At 39.8% G+C, this 25,278-nt stretch overlaps 2 protein-coding genes across 4 annotated transcripts in view; one reads left to right on the top strand and one right to left on the bottom strand.

Annotated features, from left to right (window-relative positions):
• The window catches only part of ankzf1 (ankyrin repeat and zinc finger peptidyl tRNA hydrolase 1), a 23,199-nt gene extending 8,001 nt beyond the window's left edge, over window positions 1-15,198 (top strand). For both annotated transcript variants that reach the window (XM_061971509.2, XM_061971508.2), the window contains exons 8-17: window positions 2,383-2,605; window positions 5,373-5,471; window positions 5,705-5,872; window positions 5,958-6,065; window positions 7,990-8,281; window positions 8,363-8,474; window positions 11,309-11,476; window positions 11,540-11,610; window positions 11,683-11,816; window positions 14,216-15,198. In XM_061971509.2, the coding sequence (XP_061827493.1) occupies window positions 2,383-2,605; window positions 5,373-5,471; window positions 5,705-5,872; window positions 5,958-6,065; window positions 7,990-8,281; window positions 8,363-8,474; window positions 11,309-11,476; window positions 11,540-11,610; window positions 11,683-11,809 (1,368 nt within the window). In that variant the 3' untranslated portion in view covers window positions 11,810-11,816; window positions 14,216-15,198. The remainder of the gene's footprint in view (window positions 1-2,382; window positions 2,606-5,372; window positions 5,472-5,704; window positions 5,873-5,957; window positions 6,066-7,989; window positions 8,282-8,362; window positions 8,475-11,308; window positions 11,477-11,539; window positions 11,611-11,682; window positions 11,817-14,215) is intronic.
• glb1l (galactosidase, beta 1-like) lies at window positions 11,809-25,278 on the bottom strand. 2 transcript variants are annotated; one of them, XM_061971510.1, is made up of 16 exons: window positions 25,046-25,278; window positions 20,186-20,355; window positions 19,972-20,122; window positions 17,820-17,880; window positions 17,667-17,761; window positions 16,625-16,805; window positions 16,498-16,556; window positions 16,298-16,419; window positions 16,087-16,127; window positions 15,772-15,890; window positions 15,624-15,698; window positions 14,197-14,286; window positions 13,986-14,099; window positions 13,729-13,860; window positions 13,432-13,659; window positions 11,809-13,354 (listed from the first exon to the last, which is right to left on the bottom strand). In XM_061971510.1, exons 1-16 carry the CDS (start codon window positions 25,106-25,108, stop codon window positions 13,151-13,153), a joined length of 1,905 nt encoding a protein of 634 aa, XP_061827494.1. In that variant the 5' UTR covers window positions 25,109-25,278; the 3' UTR covers window positions 11,809-13,150. The 2 variants fall into 2 exon arrangements, with proteins under 2 accessions (XP_061827494.1, XP_061827495.1); XM_061971511.1 differs by lacking the exons at window positions 19,972-20,122; window positions 20,186-20,355.

Genomic DNA, 25,278 nt, shown 5'->3' with positions numbered 1-25,278 from the left:
TTACAGCTATGTTGTTATTATGCTGTTTGTTACTTATGTATGTTATGTTGCAGCTATTTAAAATAGTTTTGTCAATTTGTTCTGGTCTGAAACAAATTGGCCCTTTGAAACTTTGTCTTTGAGTGTTGTAAGTATGTAGACCACATTGCTTAGCAGAGTTCAGTAATGCAAATGCATGTCAAGTTGATCAACAGATTGTATTATTCTCCAGTGCAATAACAGTACTGAAATGAAGGCTAAAAGGGCATTAAATGGGGCCTTAAAAAATAAAAATAAATATATAAGTAACTAAATAGTTACTTTTCACAGTAACACATTACTTTTTGGTTTAAGTAACTGAGTTAGTAACTGAGTTACTTTTGAAATAAAGTAACTAGTAACTAACTAGTTACTGGTTTTCAGTAACAAACCCAACACTGGTTGTGAGTTCAAATCCCAGCCGAGTCATACCAAAGACTATAAAAATGGGACCCATTACCTCCCTGCTTGGCACTCAGCATCAAGGGTTGGAATTGGGGGTTAAATCACCAAAAATAATTCCCGGTCTCGGCCACCGCTCCTGCTCACTGCTCCCCTCACCTCCCAGGGGGTGATCAAGGGTGATGGGTCAAATGCAGAGAATAATTTCGCCACACCTTGTGTGTGTGTGTGACAATCATTGGTACTTAAACTTTAACAACGTTACAGTCTAAAACATTAAATTTTTCAGGGTGAACAAAAATGAAATATTTATATCTGCAGATTACTTACAGATACAAAGTCTGCAAGGCAGAAGTGTATCAAAGTATCCAGTACGTGTCCGCATCATTCAACTTACTCCATTGTGACCATAACTTAATAAATTGAATGCACACTAAAAAAGTACATAAAGGTTTATACTATTATTCGTGCTGATATTTAATAGGAATAATATCCCTATCAGTCGATATTTAAAGGGGAACTGGAACTTTTCTGGAATTACCTATCGGTCACAAGGCATAACAATAGATGTATTTTTTTTAATGCATTCTAACTCGTAAATAAAAGTCCGCTTACAGCGGAGCCGATTGGAGGTCCTCTATCACTCCCATAAAACAAAACCATCCAAAAAGCGGCAACTTTTGTGACTTGAATACTTACCAAGTATTAGTGATGTTGTTATTATAAGCGCTAACGCAGACAAACTATTGCAGTGCCGCGGTCACAAGCGTATGTGCCAATGTTTACATTATCGAGTGGTAAACTGCTTTCTGGCTTACTTTGCTTACGGTATAAAAGCTTATTGTAGATCATAAATAATGCTTCTCACCTGGATAGTAGAAGGACGAGGGTGTAATCCGACAAGTTGGTACACTTTGACAGCCAATTTAGGCCCGTAAATGGCAAGAACGACATGAAAAGACGTTTGGTTCCACCCACCTTTTCTTTGCGAGGATAATGAGTAATTTTTCATCTAAAACGGGAACATAACAAGATTCTATCAGTCAGCATCTTAATGACAGCAGACATTACACAGTAAGCGTTGTTTTATTATGTCTGTTGGCTGTCATGAAGTCTGACGTCTGCAGTGAGTAGAAAGCAGTGATGTAGTTGGGGAAAAAAGCAAACGTTGTGATGTGTTTTTAAATGAATGCTTAAAATGTATGCTTAAAATGATCAAAATACGCAAAAAAAGTAAATTCTGTTATTAATGTGCCTGTTACTACATTACATATATACTTTACAGCATGTATAAAAAAAAACCTTAATGGAGGTGTTTGAATGTTTTTTCAAGGGCTTTTAGAGGCAGAATAGAGCAACTCCCATAAGTTCCATTGTAAGCAGTCTTTTGATCGCATTTATTTACTATTTAGAATGCATAAAAAAAGAAATACATATGTGTGCTTGTCTTACTGAGGATTGTGAATGATAGGAAAAATTCCCCAAAAATCGGTTTTGTATCTTAATTGAAAACATTGTATTGATTCTGTACATGACAAACATTTCTGGGTAAAAACTGCCCCTTCGGTTTAGATTCGTACCGGTGTACGTAATCACATCGGGAAACTTCAACTTTTTAATTTGATATACAGTATCGTTATTAATACCATTATAATTAGCACTGATAGCAATGAAGGAAATGATAACGATGACCATAGAGCCTGTTTATAACTTCTTTTTATACAATAGTAAATAAAATGTAAAGCTTGCTTAAAAACTTTACCTGTACATTTAAAAAAATGTTTTATTATGCTAGCAGTTTGCCCTATAGTAACACATTTTATTATTTTTCTATGCAAAACATTTATTAATTTCATTATTCATTATTCTCCTGCATTAACACTTTTTCTATTCATACAGAACAAAATGTTAACATATTTTGTTTCTTCATAACTCAAGATTAATACCGCTACATTTTTGCAGGACATTCAGGATCTTTTGGCGACCTGGGGTGAGCACCTGAAGGAAGCGTCTACCGTATTTGTACGAGCCCCAAGCTACAATAAAACAATCTTCTTTGGCGGCCGTACGAGTCCGCTGGACAAAAAAGACGCCAAGATCCGCAGCGTCCCCTTTGCCACACGCAGGGCAACCTTTCGAGAAGTACAGCGGGTACACCATGTGCTTTCCACAGTTCATGTTCATGGTAAGTACAAAACCCAAAACCGGTGAAGTTGGCATGTTTTGTAAATCGTAAATAAAAACAGAATACAATGATTTGCTAATCCTTTTCAACCTATATTCAATTGAATAGACTGCAAAAACAAGATACTTAACGTTCAAACTTATTTTTTGCAAATATTAGCTCATTTGGAATTTGATGCCTTCAAAATGTTTCAAAAAAGCTGGCACAATTGGCAAAAAAGACTGAGAAAGTTGAGGAATGCTCATCAAACACTTATTTGGAACATCCCGCAGGTGAACAGGCTAATTGGGAACAGGTGGGTGCCATGATTGGGTATAAAAACAGCTTCCATGAAATGCTCAGTCATTAACAAACAAGGTTGGGGCGAGGGTCACCACTTTGTGAAGAAATGCGTGAGCAAATTGTCGAACAGTTTAAGAACAACATTTCTCAATGAGCTATTGCAAGGAATTTAGGGATTTCACCATCTACGGTCCGTAATATGTATGTATGTATGCAAAAGGTTCAGAGAATCTGGAGAAATCACTGCACGTAAGCGATGATATTACGGACCTTCGATCCTCAGGCGGTACTGCATCAAAAAGCGACATCAGTGTGTAAAGGATATCACCACTAGGGCTCAAGAACACTTCAGAAAACCACTGTCAGTGACTACAGTTTGTCGCTACATCTGTAAGTGCAAGTTAAAACTCTACTATGCAAAGCGAAAGCCATTTAACAACAACACCCAAAAACGCCGCCGGCTTCACTGGGCCCGAGCTCATCTAAGATGGACTGATGCAAAGTGGAAAAGTGTTATGTGGTCTGACGAGTCCACATTTCAAATTGTTTTTGGAAACTGTGGACGTCGTACCTTCCAGAACAAAGAGGAAAAGAACCATTCGGATTGTTCTCGGCGAAAAGTTGAAAAGCCAGCATCTGTGATGGTGTGGGGGTGTATTAGTGCCCAAAGCATGGGTAACTTACACATCTGGGAAGGCACCATTAATGCTGAAAGGTACATGCAGGTTTTGGAGCAACGTATGTTCCTATCCAAGCAATGTTATCATGGACGCTCCTGCTTATTTCAGCAAGACAATGCCAAGCCACGTGTTACAACAGCATGGCTTCATAGTAAAAGAGTGCGGGTACTAGACTGGCCTGCCTGTAGTCCAGACCTGTCTCCCATTGAATATGTTTGGCGCAATATATACCACAACGTAGACCCCGGACTGTTGAACAACTTAAGCTGTATATCAAGCAAGAATGGGAAATAATTCAACCTGAAAAGCTTAAAAAATGTGTCTCCTCAGTTCCCAAACGTTTACTGAGTGTTGTTAAAAGGAAATGCCATGTAACACTGATGTTAAAATGCCCCTGTGCCAACTTTTTTGTAATGTGTTGCTGCCATTAAATTCTAAGTTAATGATTATTTGCAAAATAAAAATTACTTTCTCAGTTCAAACATTAAATATCTTCTCTTTGCAGTTTATTCAGTTGAATTTAAGTTTAAAAGGATTTGCAAATTATTGTATTCTGTTTTTATTTATGAATTACACAACGTGCCAACCTCACTGGTTTTGGGGAATGACTTACTACTAGCAATGATTTGAATGTGTCCAACGTACATACTCTATACAACAGTCCCTTCAGGAATTTGCGATGTGGCGATCGCACCAATTTATGCAAACTGAATAAATCCTCTCGAATTATGTGCGGCCTCGCAACTTCGCACATTTTGGATAATCGGCACCATTAAACTGCACACACTTCAACTGTCTGATCAAATGCATGTTTGTTTTTTTTGTATGCATAGCAGGAACAACAGCATGTAAAAACATATCAACTCTTTATTGATCAAACGGCACAATTGTCATTCTCACGCGTAGCTTAGACCGATCTCCGGTTTCTCTCTACAACGCTAAGCCTTTTGGGTAATTTAGTACCGGTACATAAACATTTAGCAACACACTGGCGTCCTGACTTCCTAGTTTACACGTGTGTGTGTATGTATATATATATATATATATATGTATATATATATATATATATATATATATATATATGTATGTATTTAAGCTTTATGTATCCAGGGTAAGACAATTAAAAACAGATTCTCATTTGTAATGCTGACCGAGCAAAAAGGCAGATTTTACAAGAGAGAGATGTTCGCTCATCGTCTCTCACTTAGCAGCAAAAATTACTGTTTTTAGATCGCTCTCGACAGTTCAGATATGCTCCTAAATGTGTGGGGTAAATATGTAGGAACTTAAATTAATGTTTAAGCTAGACAAACCCTTTTAAAGCACAAAACATACCCTGAGAAAGTGTGCTACTTGCAGTCTTGTGTCATTATAATTAATTATTACTATTAGTCAGAATGAAATAAACATTGTAATAATTTGACAATGAGCGCTGTGTATGTGCGTTTACTGCCATCTAGTGTCCACATTTAGGTGTATACAATTATTAAAACATCAATTAGGTATTTGTTTTACAATTTTTAGACTGCAACAATCACACAAAAAGGAGGATCAAAAAAGGTTAAAGAAGAATGCTGAAGACCCTAAAAAATGTCAAAGTCATCAAAACTACTTTTGGAATATTGACACAAAATAATCAAACTACAGAAAAAACACTCTTTAATCCTACTTCCTTTTTGTATTGTGTCTGGTATATGGTCTATCCTATGTGCTCGTAGTCTGTTCGGATTACTATTGTGGAACATTTTGAAAGATCGTGAGGATTGGGTATGATGTAACAATGTCTGCACAATGTGTTGATCCAGGGAAGGACACTGACATGTCTACCTTTAGCAACGTACCAAAAAAGCCATGGAAGAAGACTGTCCAGCCTGCAGCACCACCTAAGATGGAGCAGGAGGAAGGTGAGTTTCAATCTTGGGAACAGTTCTCACTTTGGTACCTTGATGTTGTACACACCCGTTTATCACGACCACAATAATAAACTAATCTCTTTAGATTGTGCAGATGTACCTAATGAAGTGTCCTATTAACATAGACAAGTGCTTGAATCACAGCATTAAAATGGGCATTGCTAAAATTGAATACATAATCATCGATGATTAATAGTACTATTATTTTTGTGTGCGTACCTCAGCACAGGCTTGCGATAGCAGCTCAGATGAGGAGCAAGAAGGTGAGATTCAGCTCGTCATGATGGAATTGACCGTGGGAAGTCAGCATCTCAAGGAGTTTGAAGTTCAACCCTCTAGACAGAATAGAAGAAAGAGGAGGAAACAAAAAAAGAAGGAAGAAGAAGAAGAGGGTGAGTCTTATCAAGTGTGGTCCTTACAGAAAGCCAAGCAAGTATTTTATTCCAAAGCAATTAAATTAGTATTTTATTTTGTTAGACATGGCAGAGCTCAGTAACACCGAAATGGACGACAAAGACAAGGAAGAAGACACAACTCAGCGGACGCAATCAAAGATAAAGAGTAGGGGGAAGAAAAATTCAGAAGGTGAGTTTGCTTCTCACTGACAAAGGTCTTTGTTCACATTGCAGGTCAATTCTGATTTTTTTGCCCATATGTGACCTGTACGGGATTTTTTCATGTCAATGTGAACAGTACTATTTCAAATTCCTCTTTCGTATCTGGATATAAATAAGGTATGTATCCGATGCGACTGCATTCTAACCACTCAGGTCGCGTTCCTCCGACCCATGTATCATCAAGAAGTGATAAGGGTCATAATTATTCGCCAAAATAGACTTTTGCAAAATAAATAGTTGACAAATGAGCAGAAAAAAAGGGGACATGCTTTAGGTACTCACGCCAATGTTCCACCACTCCTGTCTCTTCAGAGAAGACGTCAAAGCAAATGTCGCACAAACTGCAAGAGCCAAAATGTTTGCACTCTTTCTTCTCAATCTTCTAGACACACTATTTTGGTTCGGAAAATGTTGACCTTGATTGCAAAAAAATCCTTGATATTGCCACAATTGCGTTCGGATCATAGGGCACACCGGATTGCGAGGCACACTGCCGATGAGCGGGTCTATTTTCATACAAACGCTGCACCGGATCATAAGGCGAATTAAACATAAAAAGATTAGATTTGACAAAAAAAAATCCGAATTGAACATCCTACCTTGCAGAGTGAATGTGGCCATAGTCACACATACTAATTAGTTACTGTTGGAGATAGTGACACCTCCAAAATTCCAGTGGTCCTAATGTCATACAATTCTACCAACAGGGGTGTCTGTTGTAAAATTATTGTCTGGACATTTGACATCTTCTTGATCAATTGGTTAATTAACAATTGAATAATTATTTCGGTATGTGTTCAATGTACTGAGTTTTATTACTTTTATGTTTTGTTATAGTGTATTATTAGTGTTTACAGTTTTTTCCATTTGCTTACACACAATTTTACTAACTGTGTGTCTTTTTTTCAAAAGGATATACACACTTTTCCAAAAACAACATTCAATTTTCTTAATTCCTACATTATTTGCAAAATGACACACTTCGGTCAAAACATATGCCCATTCATAAACATAAAGCAAGCAAGCATTTGTAAAAATGCAGTTGTATTGTCATCTCACTCACACAGACTTCAAATGATAAGACACTATTGGAGTGAGTTACCCAGAACAGTGATAAATACAAAACACATTTGTAAAAAACCCTATTTTGCTTTATAAGAAATCACATGTATGGGGCATTTTGCCTGACCTTTTTAGCATATGTGATGAATGATTACTGTGACTTGACAAAATATATTAGCAAATCCATAGCAATCGTCATTGTTTACTTTGAAGTCAGTCTGTATGTAAGGACCTAAAGGGAAAGTAAAAATATCCTGTAATCCTTTCAAGAAGTGCGCAACAATGACGCTGCAAACTGCAAATATTTATTTTTACCACAGTCAGGTAAAGTAACATATCACAGTAGTCAACAATGATATGCAGTACTAATTAAAATCTAAGACAAATAAAAAGGTTTGAAAACAAATCTGGAGATAACTATTACAAATGGAAAAAACTATATAGCTGTAGCACCCACTTGAAAGCTGTATTTTCAATGTATCACCTGGTGGATGTGATTATCCAATGTGTTCAATTGTGTGGTCGTTGGCAAGCCAGCCCTTTGGATTGTCCAGGAAGTAACTTCACAATCCTTATCTTTGTATAAGGTGTAAAAATGTGTGTATCACAATCCTTATACGTGTGCAAGATGGGAAGGTGTGTGTAAAGCATTGTGTGTAATATTTCGCAAAAACTGTGAAGCAGAGTCTATGTATGCCTAATATTAGGCAAATCGGCACAGTGGTTTTGCTTACTGTGTGTAGACTTTTAACTGTGTGAGCATTTAACATTTAGTGTGTAAGCAATTGGAAAAAAGTGTAACTTATTTTTACACCTGTACTGTTTGACAGAGAAAAATGTGAATCTGGTAGCAGGGGATGACTGCTGGGAGTACAGCATGAGAGATACCCTCTTCACAGCCTGCAAAGTTGGGGACGTGGATGCCCTGTGCTCACTCCTCCATCTTTCCGGAAAGACCCTGGAGCTGTCAGAGGGCGACACCACGGATGTTTCTTGTCCTTTGAGTCTTCTTAATAAGCGCACTGACTCTTCAGGGTTTACTTTGCTGCATGTTGCATCAGCAGCTGCTCAGAAGGCAGTCGTCAGGCTGCTGCTGGACGCTGGAGCAGACCCCACATGCAGGTCGGAAATGTTGTGTCCAATTTCAACATGTTGTTGATCTGCATCCAGACTTCATTTAGTCGTGAATGTATTCTATTACAGTAACGTAAAAGGGCAGACGCCATATAATGTCAGCCCCGACAAGGAGACTAGGAATGTATATCGGAAATACATGGCTGACAATCCTGACAAATATGACTACAATAAGGCGCGGGTAAGGGTTTCAACTCTGATATACATAAGCTAAAGTCAGTCTAGTTTCTGTTGATTTATTTAGATGAATCATGATCAAATAATTGTTTTATCTACAGTTAGGGCCATAAATATTTGGACATTGACACAATGTTCCAGCTCTGTACAACACCACAATGGATTTGAAATGAAACAATCAAGATGTGCTTTAAGTGCAGACTTTGAGCTTTAATTTGAGGGTATTTACATCCAAATCAGGTGAACGGTGTAGGAATTACAACATATTTTATATGTGCCTTCCACATTTTAAGGGACCTAAAGTAATTGGACAAACTAACATAATTATAAATCCAATTGTCACTTTTTAATACGTTGTTGCAAATCCCTTGCAGTCAATGACAGCCTGAAGTCTGGAACTCATAGACATCACCAGACGCTGGGTTTCGTCCCTGGTGATGCTCTGCCAGGCCCCCGTCTTCAGTTCCTGCTTGTTCTTTGGGCATTTTCCCTTCAGTTTTGTCTTCAGCAAGGGAAATGCATGCTCAATCGGATTCAGGTCAGGTGATTGACTTGGCCATTGCAGAACATTCCACTTCTTTGCCTTAAAAAACTATTTGGTTGCTTTCGCAGTATGCTTCGGGTCATTGTCCGTCTGCATTGTGAATATGAGCAGATAATATTGCCCCAAACACTTCAGAATTCATTGTGCTGCTTTTGTCAGCTGTCACATCATCAATAAATATAAGCGATCCAGTTCCACTGGCAGCCATGCATGCCACTACCACCACCATGCTTCACTGATGAGGTGGTATGCTTTGGATCTTGAGCAATTCCTTCCCTTCGCCAAACTCTTCTCTTTAAATTATTCTGTTACAAGTTGATCTTTTGTCTTATCTGTCCATAAGATGTTGTTCCAGAACTGCACAGGCTATTTTACATGTTTCTTGGCAAACTCTAATCTGGCCTTCCAGGTTTTGAGGCTCACCAATGGTTTACACCTCGTGACAAAACCTCTGTATTTCCTCTAGTGAAGTCTTCTCTTAATTGTTGACTTAAGACACAGATACACCTACTGTACCTCCTGGAGACTTTTCTTCATCTGGCCAACTGCTGTGAAGGGCCTTTTCTTGACAAGGGAAAGGATTCGTCTGTCATCCACCACACTTACTTTCCGTGGTCTTCCAGGTCTTTTGGTGTTGCTGAGCTCACCAGTGCGTTCTCTCTTTTTAAGAATGTACCAAACAGTTGATTTGGCTACACCTAATGTTTTTGCTATCTCTCTGATGGGTTTGTTTTGATTTTTCAGCCTAATGATGTCTTGCTTCACTGATGGTGACAGCTCTTTAGACTTCATATTGAGAGATGACCTTTCGCAGATTTCAAATGAATATACCACACTTGAAATTAACTCTAGGCCTTTTATCGGCTCCTTGTAAATGAAATAACGAGGGAATAACACACGCTTGGCCATGGAACAGCTGAGTAGCCAATTGTCTAATTACTTTTGGTCCCTTAAAACAGTGGTTCTCAAATGGGGGTACGCGTACCCCTGGGGGTACTTGAAGGTATGCCAAGGGGTACGTGAGATTTTTTTTTAAATATTTTAAAAATAGCATCACTTCAAAAATCCTTTATAAATATATTTATTGAATAATACTTCAACAAAATATGAATTTAAGTTCATAAACTGAACATCAAATCAAGTAGGCTATTCCATTCATTACCATAAACCCAGAGTTGCCTCCCTGCCACCAAGACCGACAAAGATCCTCAGTGAAGCACAAGCTCAGGTTTCTCACTAAAATGTCTGTCAAAAAGAACTGTGAAAAGAAATGCAACAATGCAATATTCAGTGTTGACAGCTAGATTTTTTGTGGACATGTTCCATTAATATTATATTAAAAATGTTCTTTTTTGTGAAGAAATGTTTAGAATTAAGTTCATGAATCCAGATGGATCTCTATTACAATCCCCAAAGAGGGCACTTTAAGTTGATGATTACTTCTATGTGTAGAAATCTTTATTTATAGTTGAATCACTTGTTTATTTTTCAACATGTTTTTAGTTATTTTTATATCTTTTTTTCCAAATAGTTCAAGAAGACCACTACAAATGAGCAATATTTTGCACTGTTATACAATTTAATGAATCAGAAACTGATGACATAGTGCTGTATTTTACTTCTTTATCTCTTTTTTTCAACCAAAAATGCTTTGCTCTGATTAGGGGGGTACTTGAATTAAAAAAATGTTCACAGGGGGTACATCGCTGAAAAAAGGTTGAGAACCATTGCCTTAAAAGGTGGAAGGCACATATAAAATGTGTTGTAATTCCTGCACCGTTCACCTGATTTGGATGTAAATACCCTCAAATTAAAGCTCAAAGTCTGCACTTAAAGCACATCTTGATTGTTTCATTTCAAGTCCATTGTGGTGTTGTACAGAGCTGGAATACTGAAAACCGTGTCAATGTCCAAATATGTATGGACCTAACTGTATGTTTAATTTTACTTAGGAAAGAAGGGAATACTGTTTATATTACACCTTTAACACCATGTTCATGTTAACAGAAAAAACGTTAGTTATTTTAAACAAACATTTCTCCACATTAATGTGGACCTGTTCCTTTTTGTTGTGCTAATAACGTGGAACTTTAATATGGAAGTGCTTCGGTAAAATTAAAAGTAATTTTTTCGGTCGATTGTTTGCTTCTGCAGCCTTTGAGTATTTTGGGTCATTTTGCGCTTCAAATGGATTTGTTGTGTCAGATTAACAATGCTGATAGATTAATGTACATCAGTGTGTTTTAATCTGACAGCCTTAGTACAAATACATAAAGTATGTATGATTCCTGCAGATACCTGGGCCATTAACAGCAGAGATTGAGTCTATGAAGATGGAGAAGAAGAAGGCTCAAAAGGCGCTGAGAAAACAGCGGGAAAAAACACAGAAGGATGAGAAGAGGAAACAAGAGCTGGAAGAGGAGGAAAAGAAGAGGTTTGCTTCTTTATCTGACCGAGAGAAGGTAGGTTCTTGTGCACTGTCATTTTTATTGCAGCATTTTGTAAAAAATTTTTTTTTTAATCAGAGAGCTTTGGCAGCTGAGAAGAGGTTGGCACAACAAGTTGTGGCATCAGGAACCAGTTTATCGAACGTCAAGTAAGAGCCTCATTGTGTATCCACACTATGTCTACTCAGTGTCTGATTTGTGTTGTGTGAATCTATCACCAGGAGGTGTTGGCAGTGTGGAGAGTCTCTGCAGGGCAAGACCCCATTCCAGTACCTTGATTTTTCCTTCTGCACTCCTCGATGTGTGCAAGCACACAGAAAAGCTAATGCTCCATCTGGAAAAAGCTAACAGGAAGGTACCCTTAATAGGACTTTTAAAATGGCTGTTTTCCATTGTCTAAAAAGGAAAAGTATGATGGATTATGGATCTTTGTAGATCACAGAAAGTGCTTATTTAAATAGCATCTGCAATATAAACATTCACTCTTACCCTTTTTGAGCACATTCTAAATAGCCATTATATATCACTGTTGGACTGGAAAGGTGCCCAGGCTGTCTCATTTAAAAATTAAAAAAGTAATCTCTCAAAAATATTACAGGAACTGGATCAGAAAAATCATGTTATAAGAATAGTTGTGTTAATATGGGTAGAGGGAAATAAGAATAAAGTTATATTTTCATTGAGTGAAATGTCAAAATTCCATCACGGAACAAAACCATCTTGAGGCTAGCAGCATGTACAGTCGTGATCAAAAGTTTACATACTGACCACAGAACTTTCCTCCAGAAGGTCTTATCTTTATCCATATGATGTCAGATGAAACCAAAATTGAGCTGTTTGGCCACAATACCCAGTAATATGTTTGGAGGAGAAAAGGTGAGGCCTTTAATCCCAGGAACACCATTCCCACCGTCAAGCATGGTGGTGGTAGAATTATGTTCTGGGCTTTTTTTTGCTGCCAATGGAACTGGTGCTTTAAATGGGAAAATGAAAAAGGAGGATTACCTCCAAATTCTTCAGGACAACCTAAAATCACCAGCCCGAAGGTTGGGTCTTGGGCACAGTTGGGTGTTCCAACAGGACAATGACCCCAAACACACGTCAAAAGTGGTAAAGGAATGGCTAAATCAGGCTAGAATTAAGGTTTTACAATGGCCTTCCCAAAGTCCTGACTAAACGTGTGGACAATGCTGAAGAAACAAGTCCATGTCAGAAAACCAACACATTTAGCTGAACTGCACCAATTTTGTCAAGAGGAGTGGTCAAAAATTCAACCAGAAGCTTGTGGATGGCTACCAAAAGCGCCTTATTGCAGTGAAACTTGCCAAGGGACATGTAAGCAAATATTAACATTGCTGTATGTATACTTTTGACCCAGCAGATTTGGTCACATTTTCAGTAGACCCATAATGTATTCATAAAAGAACCAAACTTCATGAATGTTTTTTGTGACCAACAAGTATGTGCTCCAATCACTCTATCACAAAAAAATAAGAGTTGTAGAAATGATTGGAAACTCAAGACAGCCATGACATTATGTTCTTTACAAGTGTATGTAAACTTATGATCGGGACTGTATATACTGTAGACTTGCAATTAATTGATCGTGTAATATCTTTTTTTTCTGTGTGGCTCTAATGCGGTAATAGTAAATCGCATCGTCTCACGTCAGTCTTCGAAACTCCAGCATCATAATTTATTATCTGGAACTTTGAGCAGAGGTCTGTCCATGAAGAGCACCCTTAAATGTGCTGGCGCCCCCTCCAGCTCTAACACTGTAATGTTGTTGGGCACGGTGGTGCTGAGCATGGGTCCGGGTACATAAAGGGTATGTTGTGGACCTCTGGCTGGCCAGTACCGCCCCAGATTTACACCGTTAATCCAAACCTGACCCTGAAAAAGAGAACAAACGTCCAGCAAAAGGGCATAAAAGACAAAAAAAAAAAAAGCATTTAAATGGGTAATACTACCTTTGTCCAATCTGTAAGCCTGAGAAAGGTGTCCCACGCTACACCATTAGGCTGCAATGTTCCCATGAAGAAAGTGGGCCCGACAGACAGCCCCCCTTTAAGGTTGAGGAGGCTCTCTTTGTTCAGCGAATGAGGCCATCCAGCTGCAATGGCTCCATCAATGTCCAAAGGATACATCTTCCAGTCATTTAGTACATCTTGACCCAAGATCAAGTTACCCAGAATCCCCTGGAATTGGTGTTATCAAGTGAGGATAAAAGAATTGCAATATATTGTATTGCATCTGTGTGGCCTTACTTTGTAGTCATTAATATGGCTGCCAAAGTTAACTCTGCCCATGTTCTCCACGAGGATGTCCACAATGTCCCCCTGTCGTCCAGTGACATTCATCACCAGTACGGTGTCTCTCTCCAAGAGACCCTGGAAACGCTGTTCACACACAGGTGCATATTTGAAACAGACACCTAAAGCAAGCTGAAAAACCCTGACCTCTCTACCGCCCCACTACCTGACTGAGCATACAACAAAAGTTCATTGTGACAGTCAATGCTTACCCCATTGACGGACACATACGCACGGTCATGAACCCCATTCATCGGGGAGATGAGCGGCGTGGGTTCTGAGAGGTCCCTGGGCAGCGTGGTCTGATACAGCATGTATCCATAGAACTGAACATAATAGACCTGTTAGCTTTCAGACACAAAGGCAGCCTGGGAAGTTATCTGTGTTTCAAGAGGGTCAACATATTTCCCCAGTAACACTTACCTGTTTGATATCCTCAAAGGTCAAAGGGTACTGAGACTGAACAGGCCCCATGGGGGAAAGCGTGTCCATCAAGCTGCTGATGTTGCCCACCTGGAAAATATTGTACGGTCTGCATTTTAAAGCACAATCCTCTGTCATTAATTCATGCATTTTTCACTGACAAGGCCAATTTGTGATTGACTGCAATTTTGTATTTCAATATAAAAAATAAAAATGTTAATAATAAATAACCCGTCTTATTCTGATTAAGCCTAAAATGTACAACCTGGTCTAATTTAAAATTGATAAGCGGTTCAGTTACATTGGATCTCTTTCCTAATACTGTGGCTACTCATTCACACAGCACAAGAGAAAGCAATGCAATTCATAATCCATCCATTTTCTACCGCTTGTCCCTTTCGTGGTCGCGGGGGGTGCTGTAACCTATCTCAGCTGCATTCGGGCGGAAGGCGGGGTACACCCGGGACAAGTCGCCACCTCATCGCAGGGCCAACACAGATAGACAGACAACATTCACACACTAGGGCCAATTTAGTGTTGCCATTCAACCTATCCCCAGGTGCATGTCTTTGGAGGTGGGAGGAAGCCCACGCAGTCACGGGGAGAACATGCAAACTCCACACAGAAAGATCCCGTGTCCGGGATTGAACTCAGGACTACTCAGAACCTTCGTATTGTGAGGCACATGTACTAACCCCTGTTCCATTGTGCTGCCCGCAATTCATAATAAAACAATTTAAAAAATCTATATATTTTTAAAATATTTGTATTTTTGACATATACAGTCCAGAAATACAATATAACATGTCAAATGTTCTTTTTTCCTCCCTTTTTTATATGCATGTATGCCCTGGCACACCATTATCATCATTTCATGACCCAAGCAAAACACTTTTTACACTTTTATACTGAAATAAATACACCTACAACTTATTAAATAAAAATATAGAAAGAAAATACCGGCAGCGGTAAAGTTTAGATCCATGAAGGAAAGAAGAAAGTGAATGAATGTTTATAACTGAATAAATGTACATATGCATAAAAATGTGTTTTCTTTTGTATTATTTTTTTATTTAATTAACGTTTATGACAACCGTTTTCCAAAACACAATATAGAATGTTAGATATAACAGGATAATGCATACGGTACATTTATCATTTGTTTTCAAAACTGTTACAAAAAAGTGGGACCCCAAGAATTTACTGTGGGAACCCATTTTTATGACTTGATGGGGCCCCCGGGACCCCATTTTGAAAATTCCTAGCGCCAACACTGTACTATGTTTATTAAAATGTTGGCCACTACATAAGGAAATACAGTATGATAGTGCTGTTTTCAAATATTTTTTTATGATCTCATCAATATATGAAATAGATGCTGCCCAACCTTCATGGAAACCTTTGTCACTGGATGAATACCCGCATACCTTTTTTAGTGTCACTAAACCGTAGGCAAATTTGGGAGTTGCAGGTGGCATTGGTCCGAGGGGAATAGCTTTATACTGTAGAGAAAAAGTAGTGCATTTACTCTCTGTTGGAGGCATCTCATTTAATTGGAAGTAAAATGATTTCTACCAGTTTGATGACGTCTCGGATGGCCAACAGCTTGTCAGTGGGGTCCCCTGCCTCTGTGAGCGGGGCGTCATAATCGTAACTGGTCACCACAGGACGGAATCTGGTGTCGTGATCTGCACCTTTTGGCGTGAAGAGACATTTTATAGTGAACCTTGAATTTATGGATTGATTGAAACTTTTATTAGTAAATTGTACAGTACATATTCCGTACAATTGACCACTAAATTGTAACACCCGGATACGTTTTTCAATTTGTTTAAGTCGAGGTCCACGTTAATCAATTCATTGTAAAGAGGGAGGAGAATGTAACCGTACCATTCCAATAGCCAAAGTTGGTGCCGCCTTCAAACATATACCTGCAAAGACATTTTTGATTAGTCTATTCTTCAACAGTTTGACTGTAGAACAGATTATTTATATTAACACTATAATATGGGAGAAGTTGTTTAAAAAATCAAATTAAACCGATTAATCAGCGATACTGTTATAAAAAAGAAAAATGCATTGCTGGTTTGTGGTAATGTACATGTTGACGTTAGCCCCCATGGTTAGCATCTCTGCTAACCCTCTGCTGACCCTCTGAGTATCAACATTAGCATGCTGATCTCCCCAGTGATCCAACCAGCCAGTGTAGAACTCTGAATTTACCTGCAACGACAATGATTTTGTAAGATCATATAATTTAACAACTGGGAACAGACCAATGGCAACATTATTAGAACTAACCAGTGGACCCTGAGGTTCAAACTGTCTCTGTCGTCCGAAGGCTTCAGTTATGTTGTCGCCTGGAGAAAAGGACAGTAGAAATTGTGACTTCCTATAAAGTACATTCAAGCACTGCGCATATGTCTACCTGTGCCAAAGTCCACAGTGGCATACAACCCTCCCAGGGTCCCACATCGCATTTCTCGGTCTGTGTTTCCATCAGTGGTGAAAAGGATGGTGTTTTCACCCAAGAATACTAGCAGAAGAGTCCGCAGTTGACGCAGGTAGTTGTAATCACAAGCGTAGTAGCTTCCATACTCGTTTTCAACCTGCACTTTGGAAAGAACATTAATGCCAAAAAATATCAAATCAAGTGAAAGCCCTAAAGTCGTAACACAATCCAGCCCAGGACGCTGATGGACCTCCCATTTGTTTGCTGTGTAGCTCTGAACACAAAATACTGCGATCTTGAATCAATGTTCCCCATTGAATAATCTAAAATTCAATTATTGCATTCTGGGCCCCTAAAAAACAAAATTTTAACATGTAACATGCTTTTAAAAAAGAAAAACAAGCGCCTAAATAAGGAATTCTGTATCAAAAGCAATTACAATACAATGTACTGCAAAAAACTGCAGTAGTTTTATGAAGTAATGTAATAATGAAGAGCATTTACATAAAAAAGCAGAATTCTACAGTATCTCCTACGAGCTCCATCTCCGTCAAACACACCATCAGCAGCATCTCCATATTTTCATGGATACATGTCTGCCATTTAAAAACATTTTTATTTGGCTGGCGTTAGTGTCTAATTCTGCTTTAGTGAGGCTCAAGTTGTATAATGCTAAGCTCGTACTGCTTCGTCCATTCAGCGACATGCACACCTTTGTCATATTAATTCAATGAATATTATCTGCTGCTTCTTCTGAGCATCATCTTCTTTATTTGTTTGCTACAGAGGTCATCGGTTGCAATTGAACGTCATGAAGGAAAAATCTTCTCCTTTATGGACTCTATACCGCCTCTGACCCGCCCCGTGTATACTGTATGTCCACCCTCACGGAGGAGAGGTGTCTATACCAGCAGGCTTTGCTACACATTTTAAAATATATATTCTCTTTAAACAACCACAGGGCATGCCGTTCTACTGTGCTCAAGATGAGTACTAAAATACATCTTTGGTTCTTTACCTGGACACTAATGATGTTTCCACCATGCACATACAGCCAAGGCTTCAGTTTGGGGAGGAGAACAGCAAACCAATTAGTAACTGCCTGTAAATAATCTGGAGAAGACAAGTTTTAAGCAAAAATACAACAAATATGTGTATTTGTATGTTGTACCTGCAGCAGAAGAACGTAGTACAATGTTTGTCTTTTTAAGCAACCAAGCCGGCAGACCCCCCTGTAAGCGACAAAGGATGGTAGTTTTAGTACAAAACCCAGAACCAGTGAAGTTGGGTAATTTGTAAATAAAAACGGAATACAATGATTTACAAATCCTTTTCAACTTATATTCAATTGAATAGACTGCAAAGACAAGATATTTAATGTTCGAACTGAGAAAACAAAGACTTAGACACTTAGAATTTAATGGCAGCAACATAAAAAGTTGTCACAAGGGCATTTTTACCACTGTGTTACATGGCCTTTCCTTTTAACAACACTCAGTAAACGTTTGGGAACTGAGGAGACCAGTTTTTGAAGCTTTTCAGGGGGAATTCTTTCCCATTCTTGCTTGATGAACAGCTTAAGTTGTTCACACTGATGTCGCTTTTTGATGCAGTACCGCCTGAGGGATCGAAGGTCCGTAATATCATCGCTTACGTGCAGTGATTTCTCCAGATTCTCTGAACCTTTTGAGGATATAACGGACCGTAGATGGTGAAATCCCTAAATTCCTTGCAATAGCTCATTGAGAAATGTTGTTCTTAAACTATTCGACAATTTGCTCACGCATTTGTTCACAAAGTGGTGACTCTCGCCCCATCCTTGTTTGTGAATGACTGAGCATTTCATAGAAGCTGCTTTTATACCCAACCATGGCACCCACCTGTTCCCAATTAGCCTGTTCACCTGTTGGATGTTCCAAATAAGTGTTTGATGAGCATTCCTCAACTTTCTCAGTCTTTTTTACCACTTGTGCCAGCTTTTTTTTAAACAGGCATCACATTCCAAATGAGCTAATATTTGCAAAAAATAACAAACTTTCCAGTTCTAACGTTAAGTATCTTGTCTTTGCAGTCTATTCAATTAAATATAGGTTGAAAAGGATTTGGAAATCATTGTATTCTATTTTTATTTACCATTTACACAACGTGCCAACTAAACTAGTTTTGGGGTTTGTACAACCATAAGAGTGTATCCAAATACTAAATATTGTTAACTAAATAAGAAATTAAAGCAGTGGTTAACTTTTCTTTATACTCATATGATAATTATAATTGTAAAAAAAAAAAAAGGTTACAACATGTGAAGATTATGTATCATGATTTATGATTCATGGCTTAAAAATAGTGATTATTTTATTTTTACACTAGTACTATGACTATTAGTTCGATTTTTTTTTTTTTTTACATAAAACAATTATTTTGAACCCCAATGATGTTTTTTATTGTTGCATCACGCAGCAATTAAAAAAATCCTGTCTTATTAAGAGTGATATACTTATTTTAACACTTATACGGCAGTTACAAATGTTAAAATTGGTGGTGTGCCAATCCAATATTGATATCCGTCCAGTGTCAGAAAAAAAAACAACTTATATCGGCTTGCATCTAAAAGCTCTAATATAAGTTTAATTACAAGCAGTCCTGCATTGCGTTTACTTGTGCAAAGATAGACAGGCAATAAACATCTAAACGTCCTCCGATATGGTTGGTCTTCTCTTGTATTTTAGTCAAGTCTTGTACAAAAAGTAAACATGGTAGGCTATTAAGAGCTGGCACATACTCAACACCTAGGCACACAATAGAACATATGTAATATGTGTCCTTAATTGAACAGTAAACACCACAATTGTCAATATAAACAAGTATTGAATATTTATAGTTGCATATTACTAACATATACAAAGTCTTCAAGGCAGAAGTGTAATAAAAAGTATCCAGTAACAAGCGTGTCCGCATCATTTAATTTACTGCCTCATGAGCTGAACCTAATTACTGTGATCTCTTGTTGCAACCCTCAAAAATTACCACTCCACTTCAACTTAAAGACATCATAAGTCCATTCCAGTTAATAACAAATAGATTGGTGTTTTTCATGCCTACCAAAATTCTCTGACTGATTTCACTCGATCAAGCCTTTACTTATGTTGCACATTACAAAATAATACAAATATGTATTACGATTGGGTTTAGGTTTATGTGTATTTCTTTTACTTGGGACAAAGTAGTTCAATATTTCCAATGGGACCAATTGTTTCGATTCACAATTGGCATTTTGGAACGACTTTGAAGTATTATGGGTCTTAATGATGCAAAGAGCAATTCACCATCTCCCATTCGGCACAGATGTACGGGCCCGGGCGCAGGATAACCAAAAGACCTGTCTGATTGGCCAGATCCAAGAAATGCTCCAAATCCCTGTCTCCTGAAAAGTTATGGATCCCTTCAAGTGTTTCATGGAAATTCCAGGGCACATATCTGCAGTGTAAGAATTCCGAAATTAATTCATCCTCAGATGGGATTGTGATTCTTAAGGCTTACACTTGGATGGCGTTAAGGCCAGTCATGTACATCTTGAGCAGCCGATCCTTCCAGTAGAAGCGTGGGACTCTAGAGTAGTGGATACTACCTGAGATGTACTGAAAGGGCTTCCCATCTTTCAGGAAACAGTTGTTTTTGTAGTCTATAGTGAAGGATCTCTCTGACGACACCTTTAAGACAAAAACGGTGTAAGACTTCAAGTGACTGTTGTCATTCGAAATTGATCATTATCTTGAAAGCTGATATTTCCATCGACTCTCAGGCTAAGCCGGATAACCCCGTAAACGAATTATTTAACCTAAGCCCCGTTTCAGCCACACTAAATCATCGTTTAAAGGCCTACTGAAACCCACTACTACTGACCACGCAGTCTGATAGTTTATATATCAATGATGAAATCTTAACATTGCAACACATGCCAATACGGCCGGGTTAGTTTACTAAAGTGCAATTTTTAATTTCGCGCGAAATATCCTGCTGAAAACGTCTCGGTATGATGACGCCTGCGCGTGATGTCATGGATTGTAGAAGACATTTTGGGACAGCATGGTGGCCAGCTATTAAGTCGTCTGTTTTCATCGCAAAATTCCACAGTATTCTGGACATCTGTGTTGGTGAATCTTTTGCAATTTGTTCAATGAACAATGGAGAAGGCAAAGAAGAAAGCTGTAGGTGGGAAGCGGTGTATTGCAGCAGGTGTTGTGCCGGATAACGCACCCCCGCCGTAGAATGCACCCCCTGTCTGTTGTGCCGGATAACACAGCCGGTGTTTCATTTTTTACATTCCCGAAAGATGACAGTCAAGCTTTACCATTGGCCTGTGGAGAACTGGGACAACAGAGACTCTTACCAGGAGGACTTTGAGTTGGATACGCAGACGCGGTACCGTGAGTACGCATGCAGCTGCGGCTTCCAAACATTTGATCGCTTGTCCGTACGTGCGTGCCGCTACGTGCATGTCACGTACGTAACTTTGGGGACTTTGGGGAAATATATGTGCTGTATGAACTTTGGGGAGGTGAACGGTACTTTGGGCTGTGGGATTGAGTGTGTTGTGCAGGTGTTTGAGTTGTATTGGCGGGTTATATGGACGGGAGGGGGGAGGTGTTTGTTATGCGGGATTAATTTGTGGCATATTAAATATAAGCCTGGTTGTGTTGTGGCTAATAGAGTATATATATGTCTTGTGTTTATTTACTGTTTTAGTCATTCCCAGCTGAATATCAGGTCCCACCCGCCTCTCACAGCATCTTCCCTATCTGAATCGCTCCCACTGCCCTCTAGTCCTTCACTTTCCTCATACACAAATCTTTCATCCTCGCTCAAATTAATGGGGAAATCGTCGCTTTCTCAGTCCGAATCGCTCTCGCTACTTCCGGTACAGGCAAGGCTTTTTTATCAGCGACCAAAAGTTGCGAACTTTATCGTCGATGTTCTCTACTAAATCCTTTCAGCAGAAATATGGCAATATCGCGAAATGATCAAGTATGACACATAGAATGGACCTGCTATCCCCGTTTAAATAAGAACATCGCATTTCAGTAGGCCTTTAAGGTGCCCCTGCTCGGACAATTTTTAGCTTTGTATAGACTCATTGATTGTTTACAAACTGAGTTCGGAGAGGAAGTGATGCCAGAAAGACCGCGCCCCACATAGGAAGTGACATCTGAACGAACGCGCCACAGCCAGCTTCATAACAACCCGTTCGGTAACTCGGCGGCAACCACTAGAAAGATGGAGGCGAGTCACCCAGACATGCCCGTGGTTCTCCTTCTTGTACATGTACAGACGCTTGTGGAAATCACACATCAATACCTTAAGACAGTGATTCTTAACCTGGGTTCGATCAAAACCTAGGGGTTTGGTGAGTCGGCCTCAGGGGTTCGGCGGAGGTCAAGACACACCTGACTCATCGTGCAAATAAAAACTTCTCCCTATCGGCGTATTGTGGATACCCCCCAAACAATGTTCCCTGTAATTTGCAGGTGTGTAATTTGTTGTGAGTTCATGTTGGTTTTGTTCTTTGAACAAGGTGATGTTCATGCACGGTTAATTTTGTGCACCAGTAAAAAAAACATAACTTTATCTTGAATTTGAAAAAAAATAATAATAATTTTCACTAAAGAAGGGTTCGGTGAATGCGCATATGAAACTGGTGGGGTTCGGTACCTCCAACAAGGTTAAGAACCACTGCCTTAAGAGAAGGAAAAGCGTGATTGCAGCTATTTGGGATACAACACATCTCAGACAGCAACATAGCAATTTTAAGCGACGGTTTTGGATAAGCCCTGGAAGACGGCAGCCTGGTGGGATATGTTTGTCAGCGGGTGTGTTGTGTCAGAGGAACGGCAAGAGAACTTTCGAATGTCCAGGTCAGCTGTGACTCTACTTAGTGAAAAACTTTGTCCATTTGTCGAAGGAGAGACAACGACAATGCGGGCTACCGTGGACATGGGAAGACTACAAAAAATAGCGAATGCATCTGGACTGGGAAAGCAGACTGTCAGTTATTGTCCGCCATGTATGTCGAGCGATTACTCAACATCTAGTTTTGTACTCCGTAACTATTGTGAAGCCATGAAGTGGTTGCGGCCATCAAGTACAACCGCCAATTTCAGCCTACAAGCACAGTGTCCTGTTGTTGGTTGTTGTAAAATGTTCTTTATCACATTGTTTACTTTCAAACATCCATTAAAGATATGATTCATGTATGTAGTCTAACAGCGGCTGATGGTGAGGCAAGCGAGGTTTACTGTTGAAAGAAATGTGGCAATAGTCTACATTGAAACACAGGGTAAGGATACACTTCCAGGTCAGAGGTGACTGACGCGCGCATTCTTTAGCGCATGCGTACTAGGTTGCGTTGTGCCGGCGGACGGAGGGGGTCTTAAACGGTGGCATTATGTGTGTGGACATGAATAAGGTTAGGTGGGATTTACCCTGGATAACCTGATCCGGTTTAGTGTAGAAGGAGCCTCAAACTCTGGTGGTATGCCCCATCTAGTGCTACACCAAAGAATCACTTAATTAAATATTTAAACACAGTGTTACTGTTCAAATTGTGTGTAATGTTGCGGTGACCAACGATATTAAACATGCTTGTTTAAAAAAAACTTGTTTGTCATTATGGTGGTACTTGGAGAGCTAAGTGTTTTCTGAGGTGGTACTTGGTGGAAAAAAATTTTTTACGAACCATTGATAGAGGATTGGACTCTGCCAAGGCTGCCCTTTGTCACCGATTCTGTTCATAACTTATATGGACAGAATTTCTAGGCGCAGTCAAGGCGTTGAGGGGATCCGGTTTGGTGGCTGCAGGATTAGATCTCTGCTTTCTGCAGATGATGTGGTCCTGATGGCTTCATCTGGCCGAGATCTTCAGCTCTCACTGGATCGGTTCGCAGCCGAGTGGGAAGAATCAGCACCTCCAAATCCAAGTGGAGGAGTTCAAGTACCTCGGAGTCTTGTTCACGAGTGGGAGAAGAGTGGATCGTGAGATCGACAGGCGGATCGGTGCGGCGTCTTCAGTAATGCGGACGCTGTATCGATCCGTTGTGGTGAAGAAGGAGCTGAGCCGGAAGGCAAAGCTCTCAATTTACCTGTCGATCTACGTTCCCATCCTCACCTATGGTCATGAGCTTTGGGTTATGACCGAAAGGACAAGATCATGGGTACAAGCGGCCGAAATGAGTTTCCTCCGCCGGGTGGCGGGGCTGTCCCTTAGAGATAGGGTGAGAAGCTCTGTCATCCGGGAGGAGCTCAAAGTAAAGCCGCTGCTCCTCCACATCGAGAGGAGCCAGATGAGGTGGTTCGGGCATCTGGTCAGGATGCCACCCAAACGCCTCCCTAGGTTTAGGGCACGTCCGACCGGTAGGCCACGGGGAAGACCCAGGACACGTTGGGAAAACTATATCTCCCGGCTGGCCTAGGAATGCCTCGGGATCCCTCGGGAGGAGCTGGAAGAAGTGGCTGGGGAGAGGGAAGTCTGGGTTTTCCTGCTTAGGCTGCTGCCCCCAAGACCCGACCTCAGATAAGCAGAAGAAGATGGATGGATGGATGAATGGATACGCACTCCAAGAAAGATAAAAAGTCAAACTCTGGATCATTGAAGGAGCATAACAGTTGAATATCATCTGCATAGAAATGGTAAGAAACATTTTTAAAACTACTGATCAACCTCCCAAGCAGTATCAGATACAACAAAAAGAACAGAACCCTGGGCCACACCACATGACAGGTTGGACACATTGGACATTAGGCAGTCTTTCTGGTAAGTAGTGTACAGAAGTGGTTGGTACCCTACAAATTTTTTTTTACACACCAAAATGTCACTAAAGTGTTTAGTCTGCTGGCAGTTGTGGTTGTGCAGCAGGTATTAAAGTGAAAGTTAAAGTACCACTGATAGGGCACGTCCGACCGGTAGGCCACGGGGAAGACCCAGGACACGTTGGGAAAACTATGTCTCCTGGCTGGCCTGGGAACGCCTCGGGATCCCCCGGGAAGAGCTGGATGAAGTGGCTGGGGAGAGGGAAGTCTGGGCTTCCCTGCTTTGGCTGCTGCCCCCGCGACCCGTCCTCGGATAAGCGGAATAAGATGGATGGATGGATGGGTGACATAGGATCTCTTTAGCTATGTCAATTGCATACATCTGGTACATATAAAGTTTTAACATTTGAATTCATATTGAAAAAACTTTATTGAGGATGTATTTGATTATCCACACAGTGTAGTAGTACCGGTATATAGCAAAACTGACTAACAGCCACCAACTGTCAAAATGTTAAAACTAACGAAAATCAATTATTCAAATGGTGGTATTCTTAACTTTTAATATGTTCCTTTCTGTATTTTGGAGCTTCTTACCCCAGGAGAAGATGAACACCCACAGCTGACTGTGAAGATGACGAGCAGGACACTCCGGTACATTTTCCCTTCCCTCCGTTGTTTCCTCACCGAAGAAGCTAAAACATTTTCTGGGCTACTGTGTTGAACAATATAGTTGTGTTTAGAGGACTTTAGGCTCAGCAGTTTACGAACTATGGAAGTCGGAGCGTGTTGTTCGTGGACTGGATATGAGTGGGCGCCATCACGTGACG

The sequence above is a fragment of the Nerophis lumbriciformis genome, linkage group LG13, assembly GCF_033978685.3.
Source record: "Nerophis lumbriciformis linkage group LG13, RoL_Nlum_v2.1, whole genome shotgun sequence".
NCBI classification, from domain to species: domain Eukaryota; kingdom Metazoa; phylum Chordata; class Actinopteri; order Syngnathiformes; family Syngnathidae; genus Nerophis; species Nerophis lumbriciformis.
The sequence above is the reverse complement of the archived record's forward strand: the minus strand, read 5'-3'. Positions and strand labels throughout refer to the sequence as shown.